The following is a 19,996-nucleotide window of genomic DNA, read 5'->3' as shown; positions in this document are numbered from 1 at the left end:
CTACCATCCCCCATTACATTCCCCGCCTTCCTCTACCATCCCCCATTACATTCCCCGCCTTCCTCTACCATCCCCCATTACATTCCCCGCCTTCCGCTACCATCCCCCATTACATTCCCCGCCTTCCTCTACCATCCCCCATTACATTCCCCGCCTTCCGCTACCATCCCCCATTACATTCCCCGCCTTCCGCTACCATCCCCCATTACATTCCCCGCCTTCCGCTACCATCCCCCATTACATTCCCCGCCTTCCTCTACCATCCCCATAAAGTTCCCCGCCTTCCGCTACCATTAGATAGGGGAATTGCATTAAGGGAACATAGCTGGAGGTCAGGGGCGCTGGAGCATCTCTGTTCCACAAATGTCTTATTTTAACAGTTCTCCACTAATGATAGACAAGTAGCGGAGGCCTACTCTGGTATTATAGCTGTGTATATTCTCTGGTGGGTGGGGGGAGTACAGTCCTGAATTTGGGGTAATCGTTGTACAGACAGCAGTTCCCCTTTATACTCTGTGATGCAGTAAAATAAAAAGACAGCTGTAGTTATTTACACGTTTTTCCAGCGACCTCTGCGCTTCCGCGGCGTCAGGTATGCAAATCTCTTTCTCTTGTTCGGAGGAGGAGGAGGAGGAGAGGAGGACGGCGAGCTCGCCGGCTCCTCGGTCACATCCAATGTGTCCCCGTCTTCATGCACCTCAGCATTGTCTTCCACCTCGTAACTCACAGAACACGGTTCCGATTCTGGCTCTGTCTTTGTGGGATAGTAAACGGGATCAATGAGGGTGGAGGGGGTGGGGGATACCGGCTGGGGAGGTATAAGAGGTAAAATGGCTGCCAGGACATTGGTGAGACGGTCCATGCTCTGACGTAACGTGTATGTCAGATGTCGTATAGCTTCCGCAGTTTCCTGCTGGGCTCTCAGCATGGCCACGGTTGGGTCATAGTGCTGGCTGACCGCGCCAGGAGCAAGCATTGGCGAACAAGAGCCTGGAGGCAGTGGCGGTGGGGAACCCCCGTCTGAGGGATCCGGGGAAGGGCTGAGCTGGGGTAACTGTACAATATGAATTTGGGGAGTTGGCGAATGAGACTCCTTGGGCTGGAGAAGCAGTGGAGGATCAGGGGGGCAGCAGGGGCCACTCAGAGAGTTTTCTGCGCTGGAGGAGCCCGGTCCTGAGATATGTAGGTCTGAGGGATGAGAAGAGAGGCTTCAGGTAAGAACAAAGTTCCTCACAGCAGATTCACTATCAGTACAACAGATAGGCACAATACTGGCGGCTTCTAATGCTGGGTGCACACTAGGACGACGTGTAAATGACGCAATGGTCCTTCAGATTTCCCTTCATCCCAGAGCAAACAATATAGTGTACAGACCACGGCCCGATCTATCACACCACATCCATCATGACATTGTCCCACCTGACGTGCAGCACAGCAGAGAAGATGCAATGACTGACGCATGTCACCGCGCGATTGTGCGCACACAGACGATGTGTCATTCCAATTCTCCTCAGAACAACAAATCATCCAGTATATTGTCTAGTGCACAGGTTCTCAAACTTGGTCCTCAGGACCCCAAACAGTGCATGTTTTCCAGGTCTCCTCACAGAATCACAAGTGAAACAATTAGCTCCACCTGTGGTTCTTTTAAAATGTGTCAGTGAATAATGATTACATCTGTGCTCCTGCTGGGTGACCTGGGTAATGTGTCAGTGAGTAAAGAATACACCTGTGCACTTGCTGGGTGACCTGGGAAATGTGTCAGTGAGTAATGAGTACACCTGTGCACCTGCTGTTTGACCTAGGAAATGGGTCAGTGAGTAATGATTACACCTGTGCACCTGCTGGGTGACCTGGGAAATGTGTCAGTGAGTAATGATTACACCTGTGCTCCTGCTGGGTGACCCTAGAAATGTGTCAGTGAGTAATGAGTACACCTGTGCACTTGCTGGGTGACCTGGGTAATGTGTCAGTGAGTAAAGAATACACCTGTGCACCTGCTGGGTGACCTGGGAACTGTGTCAGTGAGTAATGAATACACCTGTGCACATGCTGGGTGACCTGGGTAATGTGTCAGTCAGTTAAGAATACACCTGTGCTCCTGCTGGGTGACCTGGGAAATGTGTCAGTGAGTAATGATTACACCTGTGCTCCTGCTGGGTGACCTGGGAAATGGGTCAGTGAGTAATGATTAGACCTGTGCACCTGCTGGGTGACCTGGGAAATGTGTTAGTGAGTAATGATTACACCTGTGCACCTGCTGGGTGACCTGGGAAATGTGTCAGTGAGTAATGATTACACCTGTGCAGCTGCTGGGTGACCTGGGAAATGTGTCAGTGAGTAATGAATACACCTGTGTACCTGCCGGGTGATCTGGGAAATGTGTTAATGAGTAATGATTACACCTGTGCACCTGCTGGGTGACCTGGGAAATGTGTCAGTGACTAATGATTACACCTGTGCTCCTGCTGGGTGACCTGGGAAATGTGCCAGTGAGAAATGATTACACCTGTGCACCTGCTGGGTGATCTGGGAAATGTGTTAATGAGTAATGATTACACCTGTGCACCTGCCGGGTGATCTGGGAAATGTGTTAATGAGTAATGATTACACCTGTGCTCCTGCTGGGTGACCTGGGAAATGTGTCCGTGAGTAATGAGTACACCTGTGCTCCTGCTGGGTGACCTGGGAAATGTGCCAGTGAGTAATGATTACACCTGTGCACCTGCTGGGTGACCTGGGAAATGTGTCAGTGAGTAATGATTACACCTGTGCACCTGCCGGGTGATCTGGGAAATGTGTTAATGAGTAATGATTACACCTGTGGTCCTGCTGGGTGACCTGGGAAATGTGTCCGTGAGTAATGAGTACACCTGTGCTCCTGCTGGGTGACCTGGGAAATGTGCCAGTGAGTAATGATTACACCTGTGCACCTGCTGGGTGACCTGGGAAATGTGTCAGTGAGTAATGAATACACCTGTGCACCTGCCGGGTGACCTGGGAAATGTGTTAGTGAGTAATGATTACACCTGTGCTCCTGCTGGTGACCTGGGAAATGTGCCAGTGAGTAATGCATACACCTGTGCACCTGCTAGGTGACCTGGGAAATGTGTCTGTGAGTAATGATTACACCTGCTGGGTGACCTGGGAAATTGGTCAGTGAGTAATGAGTACACCTGTGCACCTGCTGGGTGACCTGGGAAATGTGTCAGTGAGTAATGAGTACACCTGTGCACCTGCTGGGTGACCTGGGAAATGTGTCTGTGAGTAATGATTACACCTGTGCTCCTGCTGGGTGACCTGGGAAATGTGTCAGTGAGTAATGAATACATCTGTGCTCCTGCTGGGTGACCTGGGAAATGTGTCAGTGAGTAATGAATACACCTGTGCACCTGCTGGGTGACCTGGGAAATGTGTCAGTGAGTAATGAATACACCTGTGCTCCTGCTGGGTGACCTGGGAAATGTGTCAGTGAGTAATGAGTACACCTGTGCACCTGCTGGGTGACCTGGGAAATGTGTCTGTGAGTAATGATTACACCTGTGCACCTGCTGGGTGACCTGGGAAATGGGTCAGTGAGTAATGAATACACCTGTGCTCCTACTGGGTGACCTGGGAAATGTGTCAGTGAGTAATGAGTACACCTGTGCACCTGCTGGGTGACCTAGGAAATGGATCAGTGAGTAATGAGTACACCTGTGCTCCTGCTGGGTGACCTGGGAAATGGGTCAGTGAGTAATGAATACACCTGTGCTCCTACTGGGTGACCTGGGAAATGTGTCAGTGAGTAATGACTACACCTGTGCACCTGCTGGGTGACCTGGGAAATGTGTCTGTGAGTAATGATTACACCTGTGCACCTGCCGGGTGACCTGGGAAATGGGTCAGTGAGTAATGAATACATCTCTGCTCCTGCTGGGTGACCTGGAAAAAGTGAACTGTGTGGGGTCCTGAGGACCGAGTTTGAGAACCAGTGGTCTAGTGTGTACCCAGCCCAAGCATCAGATACAGGTGGCACTGTCCGTGGCCTCGGGACAGCTGAGGCGCTGTGAATTACCCTGTTGGTTCCTGGATGAATGGTCCTTATATTGTAGTGTATTGGATGTGTATGTTTTGTGCACATAATGTGTGTATGCTGTTATATTCTGTATATACATAGTGTGTATAGACTGCATGTATGTTCTGTGTATATGTTGTGTACACGGTGTACGCTGTGTATGTTTTCTGTGTATACGCTGTATGTTGTTTGTACATATTGTGTGTATGTTCTGTGTAAATATTGTGTGTATGTTGTATGTGCATATTGTGTGTATGTACGCTGTGTATATGCTGTGTGTGCTGTATGTTGTGTGTACATACAGTACTTGTCAAAAGTCTGAGCACACCCCCTGAAATCAGTACAGTATACAATCGATGCAAGTACACATTACACCGTACCCGGCTGTATGAGGCAGCAGCAGCAGCGCCTCATGTTGTCTGGGGGCGGAGCTTGTGAGTGTCAGGCTCAGTCAGGACCCCGAATATGGAGAGAGCTGAAGGGAGGGGCGGCCACCACACTGCCTGCACGGATCTGCCGGGAGCTCAGGACTCAGGTGAGCGCTGGAGCCGGAGGACGGGTGGCTGCTGGCAGTCTGTCACAGGAAAACCCTGGAGCTGCAGCTCCATCCGTCCATTGCTAATCCGGCCCTGGTGTGAGTGCGAAGTGATCGGAAATAATCGAACATTATCAGCGTGTGATTGTGCTGCTTTCTTACGTTCCAAATTGGCAGCAAGTTTCCTGAAAGCTCCAGTTAGTCAAAAATGGCCAAAAAGAACTGTGAGTTAAGTGTGGAAACGTGCTGAAATCATTGTTTCGAGGGAAGAAAGTTATTCTTTGCAGCAAATCCACAAACGGTTGAAGGTATCTGTTGGGGCCGTGCATCGGGCTATTGAACCAAAGTCAAAAACTGGTCAAAATGTTACAAGAAAACGAACTGGTCGTCCAAAGCCAATAAAACCAGGTTTTATTTAGTTACTGTGCAGTTAAATTGAAAATTCCTTCAAATATACTTGTGTGCTCTGACTTTTGACAAGTACTGTATTGTGTGTACATGGCGCTACACAGATATGGTATGCCATCACACCCTATGGTTAACTGCAAATTCAGCAAACATAACTGCTCAGACCTCAGTTGCATAGACTGCATGTGTAATGAGCAATGAGCACACAATTCTGTGAATTAGCAGCTCCACCATTTTGTGAGTGACAGCATTCTCCCTCTGTGAGTGCTGAAGCTGCAGTTAACCACAGAGTGTGATGGCATACCATATCTGTATTGCGCAAGGAACACGATGATTAAGGCATCAGCCTTAATGATTGGAATTTCATTGCTTTTTTTTGCAGAAATTCAGTAGGTTTTGTGAAATTTCAGATCATGTCTAAGCAGCCTTAATGGAACATGTGAACCCGTAAGGATTTTTGTCTATGGAATTTCATTGGTTTTTTTATAATTTATTAACCAATAGGGTTTGGAGGAGCAAACGGGGCCACCTGCAGGGGAGAAAGGCAACAAAATGATACACTAGCGCGGGTGGAGGAGGGGACAGCACACAGGAAGTGTTTTGGGGGTGCAGAGGGAGAGACGGCTATGGGACAGCTGAAAGTGTACGGGGCATGGCAGCAGCAGGGGTGCGGAGGAGTAGAAGCAACAGAGGTCTACTTTGGACCCCCCCCCCAAAACACAACCAGCTCCGGGCTTTTCACTGCCGGTCCTGGTTGTGAAAATGCAGGAGATAAAAAGCATCCCCTGTATTTAGCACAAAGAGGCACCGGGCTTTTCATAGCCAATCCTGGTTGTCGAAATACAGGGGGCAAAATACTTAGGGGTCCCCTGTATTTAGCACACCAGCACTGGGCTCGGCCGAGCTGGTCCTGGTTTTGGAAATACAGGGGACAAACAGAGTAAGGGTCCCCTGTATTATCCATAAGCAGAACCGTACTCGTTCTAGCGGTGGAGTATTGCCACGACCAGGAGAACCCTTTCACCGGGTCCCCCGGCATAAGCATTACCCCTGACCGCTAGTCAGCCCAGGACGGGGATCCCTTCTTGTGAAATCCATAGAGCACAAATAAGGAGTCTGATTTCTGAAGAGAACTGACCACAGCTAAGGAGGCCTCACCTGCCTATTGGTTTGGTGATTGGAAGGCTGGGACTACAAGTTCCTCATTAATGTGGAAAAGAGTAAAAACTTTTAGAAGGAAACCCGGGTGAGTCCAAAGCAAAGCCCTGTCCTGATGGAATATCAGAAATGAGGAGCGACAAGGACAGCGTCCCTAAATCTGACACCCTTCTGGTGGACGCCATAGCCAGAAGAAATAGTCTTCGCTGTGAGCCACTTGAGATCCACAGATTCCAGGGGTTCAAACGGAGGACCCTGAGGGGCACAGAGAACTACTGACAAATCCCATGGAGCCACTGGAGGGACAAAGGGAGGTTATATACGGAGGACACCCTGGAGGAAGGTGTGGACATCCATTAGTGGAGCAAGTCTATGCTGGAACCAAATGGATAGAGCAGAGACATGCACTTTCAGCGAGGCAAGGCGGAGTCCAAGGTTCAATCGAGCTTGAAGGAAGGCCAGGACTCTGAAAACCCTAAACACTTGAGGGTCGCAGCTTCTGGTGGAAATACAGTGCCTTGCAAAAGTATTCGCCCCCTTTGCATTTTTCATGTTTTGTTGCCTCACAACCTGGAATTAAAATGGCTTGTATGAAGGTGTGCATCATTTCATTCACAGAACATGCCTACAACTGTGAAGTTGTGTTTTTTTATATTGTGAATCAAACAACATTTAGGACAACATAACAGAAAACTTCAGCGTGCATAACTATTTACCCCCCTAAAGTCAGTATTTTGTCGAGCCACCTTTTGCGGCAATTACAGCTGCAAGTCGCTTTGGATAAGTCTCTATGACCTTGCCACATCTTGCCCCTGGGATTTTTGCCCATTCCTCAAAGCAAAACTGCTCCAGCTCCTTCATGTTGGATGGTTTCCACTTGTGAACAGCAATCTTCAAGTCTGACCACAAATTCTCAATTTTATTGAGATCTGGGCTTTGACTAGGCCATTCCAACACATTTAAATGTTTCCCCTTAAACCATTCGAGTGTTGCTTTAGCAGTAAGCTTCGGATCATTGTCCTGCTGGAAGGTAAACCTCCGTCCCAGTCTCAAATCACAGGCAGACTGAAACACGTTTTGCTCAAGAATATCTCTCTATTTAGCACCATCCATCTTTCCTTCGACTCAAATCAGTTTCCCAGTCCCTGCTGCTGAAAAACATCCCCACAGCATGATGCTGCCACCGCCATGTTTCACTGTCGGGATGGTGGTCTTGGGGTGATGGAATGTGTTGGGTTTGCGCCAGACATAGCATTTTCCTTGATGGCCGAAAAGTTATTTTAGTTTCATCTGACCAGAGCACCTTCCTCCATACATTTGGGGAGACGCCCACATGCCTTTTGGCAAACTCAAATCGTGTCTTCTTAGTGATAAAAATAAGTAATGGCTTTTTTCTGGCCACTCTTCAATAAAGCCCAGCTCTATGGAGTGTACGGCTTATTGTGGTCACATACACAGATACACCAGTCTCTGCTGTGGAACTCTGCAGCTCCATCAGGGTTACCTTTGATCTCTGTGTTGCCTCTCTGATTAAGCCCTCCTTGCCCAGTCTGTGAGTTTTGGTGGGCGGCCCTCTCTTGCAGGTTTTTTGTGGTACCATGTTCTTTCCATTTTATGATGATGGATTTGATGGTGCTCCGGATGGATCATCAAAGATTTGGATATTTTTTTATAACCCAACCCAGAATTGTACTTCTCAACAACTTTGTCCCTGACTTGTTTGGAGAGCTCCTTGGTCTTCATGGTGTGATGCCTCTTGCTTAGTGGTGTTGCAGCCTCTGGGGCCTTTCAGAAAAGGTGTGTTTATACTGACCGATCATGTGACACTTAGATGTCACACAGGTGGACTTCATTTCACTAATTATGTGACTTCTGAAGGTAATTGGTTGCACCAGAACTTTTGAGCGGCTTCATAGCAAAGGGGGTGATTACAGATGCACATGCAAATTTTCAGATTTTTTATTTATAAAGATTATTTTTTTATATATATTTTTCTCATTTCAATTCACCAAATTAGACTATTTTGTGCAGATCCATCACATAAAATTCTGATAAAAAAAATTACAGGTTGTAATGTAACAAAAAGGGTAAAAAGCCAAGGGGGTGAATACTTTAGCAAGGCACTGTATGTATGCCATACTGTCAGGACTGTGACTATCCAGTACGTAAAGATAAACTACATTTGCCAAAGTTCCATTGTGGTCATTGGAGGAGCTATCCTCATTGCTGGCGTTCCCCACATACAGGGGATAGAGAGTTAAAGTGATCATCTGTTTCCAAGGTGGTGTCAGGTTGTGGGATTCCTAGATTGCTCATTTCAAACCTGATTCCATTTGGCTCACATGTTCTGAACTTCCTATGGATCACAGACCTCTAGTATAAAGCCTGTTACTAACTGTGTCTCAGTGTCTGTGCAACGTTACTTTCAGGTCTTTCTTGGACTCCTGCCAGATCCCCGCTGTGCCTGTGGTTTGCTGTGGACTTTGCTATATCTCTGCCCGTGTTCCGGTTAAACTTCTGATACTGGTTACCAACCGCACTACAGAGCTCAGCATTGCCATTGCCCAAGTATTGTTATCCTGCTCCATCGCTGTGGTTGCATCCCCTGTTGAATCATTTACTCTGCCTGTTTTCTTCTACTTCCGTGGACATTGAACTCACCTCTACTAGTTGGCAACTGCACCGTTACAGTTATCGTCGCTGGACCCTTCATGCATCTCGGGGCTCAACCCCGCTCCGGATCCCCGTCACGCCGCAGGGCTCAACCCTGCTCCAGACCCTCACTACATCGCGGGGCTCAACCCCGCTTCGGATCCTCGCCACGCTGCAGGGCCAACCCTGCTCAGGACATTCACTGCATCGCAGGGCTCAGCCCTGTCCCGGATCTTCACTACATCACAGGGCTCAACCCTGGCACGGATCTTCACTGCATCACAGGGCTCAACCCTGTCATGGATCTTCACTGCATCACAGGGCTCAACCCTGCTTCACATCACAGGGCTCAACCCTGTCTCGGATTTTCACCAGGGCTCAACCCTGTTCCGGATTTTCATCACACTACAGGGTTCAACCCTAGTAACGTCCTTTATACCATCCTGAGGTCTTAGTCTCATATTAGACTTGGGGTTCCCCACCACATTAGTATCAGACTTTATTTACATATGGGGACTTACTCCTATATTGACTACTGCATATCTGAACTTCTGTGTTGTTGAGACTTTATGTGAAACGTTGCTATTTATTTTGCCTGTGAATAAATTCTATTTACTTTTATTCCTTGTTACTGAGATTCCATGAAAAGGTCATTCCTAAAACCACCTCAGTTTATAGTGCCCAGTAGGCCTGACTCCTTCCAGGAGTCTCAAGTGTCGGCAGCCGTGACAATTTGCACAGACCTAAAAATGAATCCGGATCTGGAACAGGCTACTGGGGTACAGGTGCTTCAGGGTGTGACCGCCCGTCTGGAAGTACAGGAAAATACTCAAGTTCAAGTTTTGTAATGTCTACAGGATCTTTCCACACGTCTTGATAAACTTAAGATTCCTGTTACAAGTACATCAGGGGCTTCTGTTTCTCATCTACGTTTACCGACTCCTACCTCTTATGATGGTAATCCAAAAACATGTAGAGGATTTCTCAACCAATGTGAGATTCATTTTGAATTATTACCCCAAAGTTTTACCACCTCTCGTGTTAAAGTGGCTTATATTGTGTCATTATTGTCTGGTGCTGCTCTCGAGTGGGCCTCTCCTTTATGGGAGAGAAATGATGCCTTAATGTCTAATTACCAAGCTTTTGTTTCGACTTTTAAAAAGGATATTTGATGAACCTGGAAGATCAGTGGCCGTGTCTGTGGACATTTTACGAGTAAAACAAGGAACAGCTCCAGTTGGTCAGTATGTGGTTCGCTTTCAATCTATAGCGGCAGAACTTAAGTGGAACTATGAGGCATTAAGAGCAGCATATTGGAATGGTCTCTCTGAGAGACTTAAAGATGAGTTAGTGACTCGGGATCTTCCTGAGAATTTGGATGAGTTAATTTCATTGACTATTAAAATTGATTTGCGTATGCGAGAACGAGGGGTTCAGAGGAATTGCACTGAGTGTTCTAAAAGTTCTTTTCCTCAGTCTCGCTCCCTTCATGGTACATCTGATGAGCATATGCAAATTAATAAAGCTAAGTTGTCTGAAGTGGAGAAGCAACGTAGGAGGCGTTCTAATCTGTGCTTGTATTGTGCATCCTCAGAACATTTTTTGGCTAAATGTCCAACAAGGCCGGGAAACTATCGTCCCTAGTTGATGGAGGGGAAGTCAACCTAGGGGTGCTTTCAAAAGTTCTCCCCAAAAAGGATTGTTTAACCTCTGTGGGTATTCCTGATTATGGGTCTCCGTGTCAAGAGTTTTCTGCATTGCTAGATTCTGGAGCAGCGGGCAATTTTATTTTGCTGTCATTGGTTCAAAAAATTGCAAATTCCTGTTGTCAAGTTAACTCATTCTCTTTCCCTTTCTGCAGTAAATGGGACTAGAATTTCTAATGGATATGTTACGCATCAAACAAAGTCTATGAAGTTGAGGGTAGGAGCTTTTCATGAAGAAATTTTAGAGTTTCTGGTATTACTCATTTCTATGTATGATATAGTTCTTGGTTTACCATGGTTAACTCTTCATAACCCTCATATTGACTGGACTTGCTCTCAAATTCTTTCTTGGAGTCCTAAATGCAAATTAAATTGTTTGATTCATGTGGTACGATTGGCTGAAGTGAAAGTAGATGTTCCACCTGCTCTCCCACAGCCTTATCATGAATTTGCTGATGTCTTTTCTGAGCAGGCGGCAGACAAACTTCTACCGCATCGTCCCTGGGATTGTCCTTTTGAACTTATTCCTGGTAAAATGCCACCCAAAGGTCGAGTATACCCGCTCTCTCTTTCCTGAGACGCTAGCCATGTCGGAGTATGTGCAAGATAACCTACTAAAGGGGTTTATCAGGCCTTCTTTGTCTCCCGCTGGAGCGGGCTTCTTTTTTGTAAAGAAAAAGATGGTGGTCTTCGTCCATGTATCAACTTTAGAGATCTAAATAAGATCACGGTAAAAAACAAAATATCCTTTGCCACTTATTACAGAATTGTTTGACAGAGTTAAGGGGTCTCGACTGTTTACTAAACTTGATTTAAGGGGAGCTTACAACTTGATCAGAGTTAAAGAAGGAGATGAGTGGAAAACTGCGTTTAATACGCGAGATGGCCATTATGAGAACCTCGTCATGCCTTTTGGTTTATGTAATGCTCCCGCTGTGTTCCAGGAGTTTGTGAATGAAATTTTCCGAGATATACTTTATCAGTTTGTTATTGTTTATCTTGATGATATTTTGATTTTTTCCAGGAATCTTTCTGATCATCGTACCCATGTCAAAGAGGTATTAAGCCGCCTTCGAGCTAATAAGCTTTATGGTAAGATGTCCAAGTGCGTTTTTGAAGTTCCAGTTATACCCTTTTTGGGGTATATTATATCTGGTTCCGAACTTCAGATGGACCCCGAGAAGTTAAAGGCTATTTAAGATTGGGTTTGCCCACTTCATTGAGGTCTATTCAGAGATTTTTAGGCTTTGCCAATTATTACAGAAAGTTTATCAAAGCGTTTTCAACGATTGTGGCTCCAATCACTGCTATGACAAAAAAAGGGGCTCATCCCAAAGTGTGGTCCACAGAGGTGTTGGATGCCTTCCAGACTCTTAAAGATGCATTTTCTATGGCCCTTATTCTAGTTCAACCTGATGTTGAGAAACCATTTATGCTAGAAGTGGATGCCTCCACTAATGGAGTTGGGACTATTTTGTCCCAAGTGGCAACAGATGGGAGAACAGTATCTTGTGGATTATTTTCACAAAAGTTTTCCAGTGCTGATAGTAATTACTCCATTGGGGACCAAGAATTATTAGCTAATAAGTTAGTGTTGGGGGAATGAAGATATTTATTAGAAGGCGCAAAGTACCCCATTACTATTTTTACAGATCATAATAATTTGCTGTATTTGAAGACTGTCCATTGTTTGAACCCACGACAGGCTCATTGGGTACTCTTTTCTCGTTTTAATTTTGTCCTCAGGTATCATCCAGGCAGATAAAAAGGCAGATGCACTTTCTCGCTCAATGTTGGAAGAGAAAGAACAAAATGAGGATCAAAGGTACCCTATAATAAACCCTCTGGCCTTTTCTTCAACCTCCATCTCTCCGGATCCTCCTCCTGGGAAGATATTTGTGGCACCTGAGTTACGAGGTAAACTTCTTTCTTGGGCTCATAATTCTCGTTTCTCTGGACACCCAGGGGTTCATAAAATGTACTAATTTTTGCAACGTTCTTATTGGTCCAAGAGTTTATACGTTCTTGTTCCAAGTGTGTACAACATAAATCCTCCCGGCAGTCTCCTGTGGGTCCTCTCCATCCACTACCCATTCCTACCCAACCATGGATCCATCTTTCCATGGATTTTATCACAGATCTTCCTGAGTCTAGGGGGTGTACAGTTATTTGGGTAGTAGTGGATCGTTTTACCAAGATTGCCCATTTTTGTCCTTTGGCTCGAATTCCATCAGCCCCCAAGTTAGCACAAATATTTATTAAAGAGATATTCCGTCTTCATGGACTTCCTTCTGAGATAGTGTCTGATCGGGGTGTCCAGTTTGTTGCTCATTTTTGGAGGGCCTTATGTTCATCATTGCAAATTAAATTAGTTTTCTTCTGCATATCATCCTCAGTCAAATGGACAAACTGAAAGAGTGAACCAGGAGTTGGAGACCTTCTTGAGAATGTATATTTCCTCTTCTCAAGATGATTGGATAGATTTTTTGCCTTGGGCTGAGTTTGCCCATAACTTTCATTATTCATCTGCTACAGGTGTAAGTCCCTTTTTCGCCAACTCTGGTCGGCATCCTCGAGTTCCTGAGCTTCAATCAATTCCCACAGTGGACGTTCCAGCAGCTAAAGTCACTCTCCAACATTTTTCTGGAGTTTGGAGACAGGTCTTAGGAAAGCCTCTCATAATTATAACATTTTTGCTGATATAAAACGTTCGGCTGTTCCTAAATATTCTGTTGGGGATCGTGTCTGGTTGTCTACTAGAAATCTTTGCTCCCCGGCATATTGGGCCTTTTCCTATTGTACAAATTATCAACCCAGTGGCATGTAAGTTACAGTTACCTCCAACCATGCGTGTACCTTACTCCTTTCATGTCTCCTTGCTTAGACCATTGATTCGTAATCGATTTCACGACAGCTTTCCTAAAGTACCTCCTATAACTTCTCGAGGTGTGGAATTTGAGATCGATAAGATTCTGGATTCACGTAAGCATCAAAATCAATTGCAATATCTCGTAGACTGGAAGGGTTATGGCCCGGAGGAGAGATCTTGGATTAAAGACTGATGTCCATGCTCCTAAATTGATACGTAATTTTCATGCTAAATTCCCTTTAAAACCTGGTGGGTGTTCGGAGACCACCCAAAAAGGGGGGTACTGTCAGGACTGACTATTTCAGTACGTAAAGATGAACTACATTTGCCAAAGTTCCATTGTGGTCGTTGGAGGAGCTATCCTGGTTGCTGGCGTTCCCCACATACAGGGGATAGAGAGTTAAAATGATCATCTGTCTCAAAGGTGTTGTCAGGTTGTGGGATTTCTAATTGCTTATTATTTCAAATCTGATTCCATTTGGGTCACATGTTCTGAACTTCTATGGATCACAGACCTCTAGTATAAAGCATGTTACTAACTGTGTCTCAGTGTCTGTGCAACATTACTTTCAGGTCTTTCTTGGATCCCTGCCAGATCCCCGCTGTGCCTGTGGTTCGCTGTGGACTTTGCTATATCTCTGCCCATGTTCCGGTTAAACTTCTGATACTGGTTACCAGCCGCACTACAGAGCTCAGCATTGCCATTGCCTAAGTATTGTTATCCTGCTCCATCGCTGTGGTTGCATCCCCTGCTGGATTATTTACTCCGACTGTTGTCTTCTACTTCCGTAGACATTGAATTCACCTCTACTACAGTTATCAACTGCACAGTTCCAGTTATCGTCGCCGGACCCTTCGTGCATCACGGGGTTCAACCCCGCTCCGGATCCCCGTCACGCTGCAGGGCTCAACCTTGTTCTGGACCTTCGCCGCATCGCAGGGCTCAACCCTGTCCCGGATCATCACTACATCACAGGGCTCAACCCTGTCCCGGATCATCACTACATCACAGGGCTCAACCCTACTTCACATCACAGGGCTCAACCCTACTTCACATCACAGGGCTCAATCCTGTCTCGGATTTTCACCAGGGCTCAACCCTGTTCCGGATCTTCACTACATTGCAGGGCTCAACCCTGTTCGGGATTTTCATCACACTACAGGGCTCAACCCTAGTAACGTCCTTTATACCATCCTCAGGTCTTAGTCTCATATTGGACACATTTGTATCAGAGACTTTATTTACATATGGGGGCTTACTCCTATATTGACTACTGCATATCTGAACTTCTGTGTTGTTGAGACTTTATGTGAAACATTGCTATATATTTTGCCTGCGAATAAATTCTATTTACTTTTATTCCGTGTGTGACCGGACGCCTTTAGTCTAGGCCGGCCCTGGTCACTGGTTAGCGGTTTTGGACTCACACTCAGTCAGTGACCGCCTGTCACTGACTCCGCCCACTGTGCTGTGGGCGTGTAACGATGCTGCCACCACCAAACTCTACCATCAGCGTTTGGAACAGCTTCTTAGTTACCCTCAGGCTCCTACCTCGGCACCTGGAACCGCTTCTGCTGCGTATGCGTTTGATTAACTGCGGACACACCTCCTGTTTGGTGTCGGCTGTTCCCACCTGAACCCTCGCAATGGACCAGGTCTGCACAGTAGCTTGGCAGAGGGCTTGAACTTGGAGACGCTGAGCTCTTACCCAGAGCAGCAGGAGAACGGAATAGCGTTTTACGCAATTCTGTTGGTGGCAGGGTACAGATGTAGTAGAATTTAAAGGAAAAAGGTGTTTATTGCTCTCAGTCTTAAAAAAGACCCTCCCTTCAGATTGAAGGGGAATATCAGCATACATTACAAGATGTTACAGGAATCATACAGCAGGTCTCCTCCACACAGGATTGTCAGAGATGTACACATACAGGGCTCACAGTCCCTCTTTTTATGTCATTCTTACACACATCACAGGGGGCAAATCCGCCCTGTGTTCCACTCAACCAATCATGATTCCTCTGAAAATATAATTTAACCACATATTACATTTCAAAGGAGTCACCTAAACAAAACTGATTTATCATACAGTATAACTGTATGACATGTTGATATAACATTTCCCAGGAAATAGTAAATGACATTCATCAATCAGTTTGGCATTTCCAACCTTAACACATTCAGTGACATCCAAAAGGTTCTTAACAACAAATTGTCTTTTCAAAGGAAGTTCTGTACATGAAGGGTTTGGCTATATGACACCAGTCACACCTTCACACAGAGAAGTTCCAGTCATTCCTATTCATCAAACCTCCTGCTAAGGGAATCACAATCAGCATCTAGTTTCCTGCAGCCACAGAGGCTGGTCATGTCATATACAGACATATATTCAAGAAGTGCATTTTCTCTACAAAATATACATTTAAACCATATAGTGCATAGCCTATTAAATATACGTTGCTTCATGCACTGCAGATCAGCTGCAGTGCATTACAGCAATACATTTATACTTTAATATAGTTTATTATAAACCATGTGCAGTGTGCCTTTACACTGTGTCCTCACTGGGACCGTAACTGTTTCAGCGCTGGATGCAGTGGCTCCCAGCGTGCAGCCACACTCTACCTACACTCCCGCAGTGCAGTGGGTCCTGGCCGCGACATGTAAAACATTAAAAAACACACTAATTAACACTCAGCGCGTAGTGCAGAGTATACATTTACAATGGGCGCCTTTTGTCCTTTTAAAAATAGCAGCACAGCACGGGGGTTAACCCCTTCAGTGCCGTGGCAGCCATTAACCCCGTGTGGCCTGCCTCCGGCCACACCGTGTTACTGAGATTCCATGAACAGGTCATTCCTAAAACCAGCTCAGTTTATAGTGCCCAGTAGGCCTGACTCCTTCCAGGAGTCTCAAGTGTCGGCAGCCGTGACACATACTCTGTGGTAGATCCGAGCAGAGGCTGGCTTACATGCTCTAAGCATAATCTGGACCACAGAGCTAGAGAACCCTTTGGACCTCAGGAGGGATGTCTCAAGAGCCATGCCGTCAAAGACAGACGACCCCTGTTCGGGTAAAGTCAAGGACCCTGAGACAACAGGCCCGGACGTTGAGGCAGCAGGAACGGAGTGTTGATGGAGAGACTCCAAAGATCTGAATACCAATGTTGTCTGGGCCAAGCTGTAGCCACCAGCAGAACAGTGCCTCCATCGTTTGAACGCCCGAAGAACTCGAGGAAGAAGGGAGACCGGAGGAAATAGGTACGCAAACTGGAAGGTCCACTTCACTGACAATGCGTCTACGAAGGTTGCCTCGGCATCCCTTGTTTTGGATCCGTACACTGGCAGTTTGTGATTGTGTCGGGAGGCCATGAGGTCCACTTCTGGTAGGCCCATCTGTTCCCTAGGAGTTGAAAAACCTCTGGGTGAAGAGTCCATTCCCCAATTGAAAACTCCCAGAATGAACACAGCGGAGATGGTCGGGAGGTGACCGTCAGAATACATGACACCTCTGTCATAGCTCCACGACTTCAAGTGCCTCCTTGATGGTTAATGTAAGCCACTGTTGTGGCATCGTCGGACTGAACCTGTACAGGTATTCCTTGAAGTATGTCCTGGGCCAGTATGAGGGCCCTGTTGACAGCTCAAAGTTCCAATATGTTGATTGGCATGGTTGATTCGACCGATGTTCAACGGCCCTGGAAGGAATGTTAACTGGTCACTGCATTCCAGCCCTGGAGACGGGCGTCCGTTGTTAGGATTACCCAGTACGGGATCCAAAAGGGGCGACCCTTGGTTAGCTGAGATGTCTGTAGCCACCAAGATAGGGACAGACGAACCTTTGGAGAGAGCACCATCGTATGAGCCGTGATCCGATGGGGCAACCTGATCCACCTGGAGAGGATTAGCCTTTGCAGAGGCCTGGAGTGGAACTGAGCAGACTCCACCATGTTGAAGGTGGATACCATGGATCCCAGAATCTGCATTGCCGAGTGGACTGATATTCGGCGACTGTGGAGGAATCTGTGCACTCATAGTTGAAGTGTGAAAATCTTGTATGATGTCAGAAAGATTCTCTGATCCTGAGAATCCAGCAGAGCTCCCAGATGAACCATTCTTTGTGAGGGGTTCAGGGAGGACTCTTTCCAGTTGATTAACCTTCTGTTCTTTTGAAGGAAAGCGATGGTTAGTCGCAGATGGCGTTGAGTCATCTCTGAGGATCCTGCTAAGAGCAGGAGGTCGTCCAGATTTGGTAACATTTGGACACCCTGACCACGTAGGTGGGCCGTCATGATAGCCATAATTTTGCAAATACCCGTGGAGCTGTGGATAGTCCAAAGGGCAGAGCCTGAAATTGAAACTGTTGCTGTAGTATAGCAAACCGGAGATATCGCTGATGAGAGGACGCAATAGCTACATGTACGTAAACATCCTGAATATCCAGAGATACCATAAAGTCACCAGGCTCCATAGCTAGGATGATAGAGCGTAGGCTTTCCATCCTGAACTTGGGTACCCTGTGGAATTTGTTCAGGGACTCGAGGTTGAGGATTTGCCAATTAGACCCATTTGGCCTCTGAACCAGAAAGAGTAGAATAATAACCTTGTTTGGGCCTAAAAGAGGGCCTGTGTAGAAAAATTGGTGGGATGGCAGTCTTAAAATTGAGAGGGCATACCCGTGAGTAACCACCTCTTACCCAAGCATCCGTTGTGGTTTGACACCAGCACTGGGCAAACTGAAGAAGTCTGCCTTCTACTCTGGGGTCCCCCAGGGGGAGGCCCGTCCCATCAGGCTGAGGGCTTGTCCTCGGATTTTGAAGCAGGGCGTCTGGTGGTCAAGGCCTTCTTGGTCCTGGGCTTATATATATAAACACTTGGCTGCATCCATAGGAACAGTCAAAGTAAACCAGCACACCAGCCTTGTAGCAAAAATCAATACATTTATTTTAAAGTAGAAAAAAAGCAATCTAGCTGCATTTCAAGATGTTTAATGGTTTAATACTTATCAGAATAGTGCAGTGTCAAGCATAATGCTAGCTCCCAGCCCCGACAGCTGTTTCGGTGTTACCACCTTCATCAAGGTGGCTGATCCCAGGGATGGCTATGACATTTTGTTCACAAGCTCTGTGATGAGTAACTATACCCATGATGGATTTTTTATATGATGGTGCTTTTTTGATACTACATTAAAACCATTTTTTCTGCATAAAACTCTGCATGGTGGTGTGTTGGTCATCTGAGAAAGTCCTACATGGATAATTCTCGGAGCATGTTATATGATTAAATGGACCTGGCACCCACACATATAATCTACTTGGAGTGTGTGCGATCTGTCTCTGGAATATATATAATAGCTTTTGAGTTGATAGTCCCATTACTTTTGGCCCCATAAAAAGTGGGAGGCACATATAGAAACCATTGTAATTCCTACACCGTTCACCTGATTTGGATGTAATTACCCTCAAATTAAATCTGAAAGTCTGCAGGTAAATCACATCTTGTTTGTTTCATTTCACAGCCATTGTGGTGGTGAATAGAGGCCAAAATATGATAATTCTGTCAATGTTCCAATATTTATGCACCTGACTCTATATAGAGTGTGTGTGTGTATATATATGTGTATATATATATATATAAAAATGAGTAGTCATTTGTCTCCCTAAAAGAAGCGCTAAGCCCAGGACTGTAACACTGTGTAGCGGTGCAGTATGTGCATGTATGTAGAATATTACACACACACGTATGCCATGTATGTAGAATATTTACTCGCACACACATATGCCATGTATGTAGAATATTACACACACACGTATGCCATGTATGTAGAATAGTACACACATATGCCATGTATGTAGTATATTACACACACGTATGCCATGTATGTAGAATAGTACACACATATGCCATGCATGTAGAATAGTACATGCACACGTATGCCATGTATGTAGAATATTACACGCACACGTATGTAGACTATTACACACACGTATGCCATGTATGTAGAATATTCGACACACATATGCCATGTATGTAGAATAATACATGCACACGTATGCCATGTATGTAGAATATTACATGCACACATATGTAGATTACACGCACATGTATGCCATGTATGTAGAATATTACACACACACACGTATGCCTTGTATGTAGAATATAACACACACACACGTATGCCACGTATGTAGAATATTACACACACACAAGTATGCCATGTATGTAGAATAGTACACACACATATGCCACGTATGTAGATTACACACACACTTATGCCATGTATGTAGAATATTACACACACGTATGCCATGTATGTAGATTACACACACACGTATGCCATGTAGAATATTACACGCACACACGTATGCCATGTATGTAGAATATTACACGCACACACATATGCCATGTATGTAGAATATTACACACACACGTATGCCATGTATGTAGATTACACACACGTATGCCATGTATGTAGAATACTACACGCACACGTATGCCATGTATGTAGATTATACGCACATACGTATGCCATGTATGTAGAATATTACACGCGCACACATATGCCTTGTATGTAGATTACACAAACACGTATGCCATGTATGTAGAATATCACACAC

The 19,996-nt window shown here is 45.7% G+C and overlaps 1 protein-coding gene across 1 annotated transcript in view; it reads right to left on the bottom strand.

The window, feature by feature from the left end:
• Positions 1-227: 227 nt before the first annotated feature.
• Positions 228-19,996, bottom strand: part of LOC148442324 (myb-related transcription factor, partner of profilin-like) — a 47,431-nt gene continuing 27,662 nt past the window's right edge. Inside the window, exon 3 of the mRNA XM_088464041.1 lies at positions 228-1,188. Within this exon, the coding sequence (XP_088320167.1) occupies positions 551-1,188 (638 nt within the window). The 3' untranslated portion in view covers positions 228-550. The remainder of the gene's footprint in view (positions 1,189-19,996) is intronic.

Source organism: Taudactylus pleione, unplaced genomic scaffold, assembly GCF_031769625.1.
Source record: "Taudactylus pleione unplaced genomic scaffold, aTauple2 ptg001570l, whole genome shotgun sequence".
Classification (NCBI taxonomy): domain Eukaryota; kingdom Metazoa; phylum Chordata; class Amphibia; order Anura; family Myobatrachidae; genus Taudactylus; species Taudactylus pleione.
This window is presented reverse-complemented; position numbering and strand designations above follow the sequence as displayed.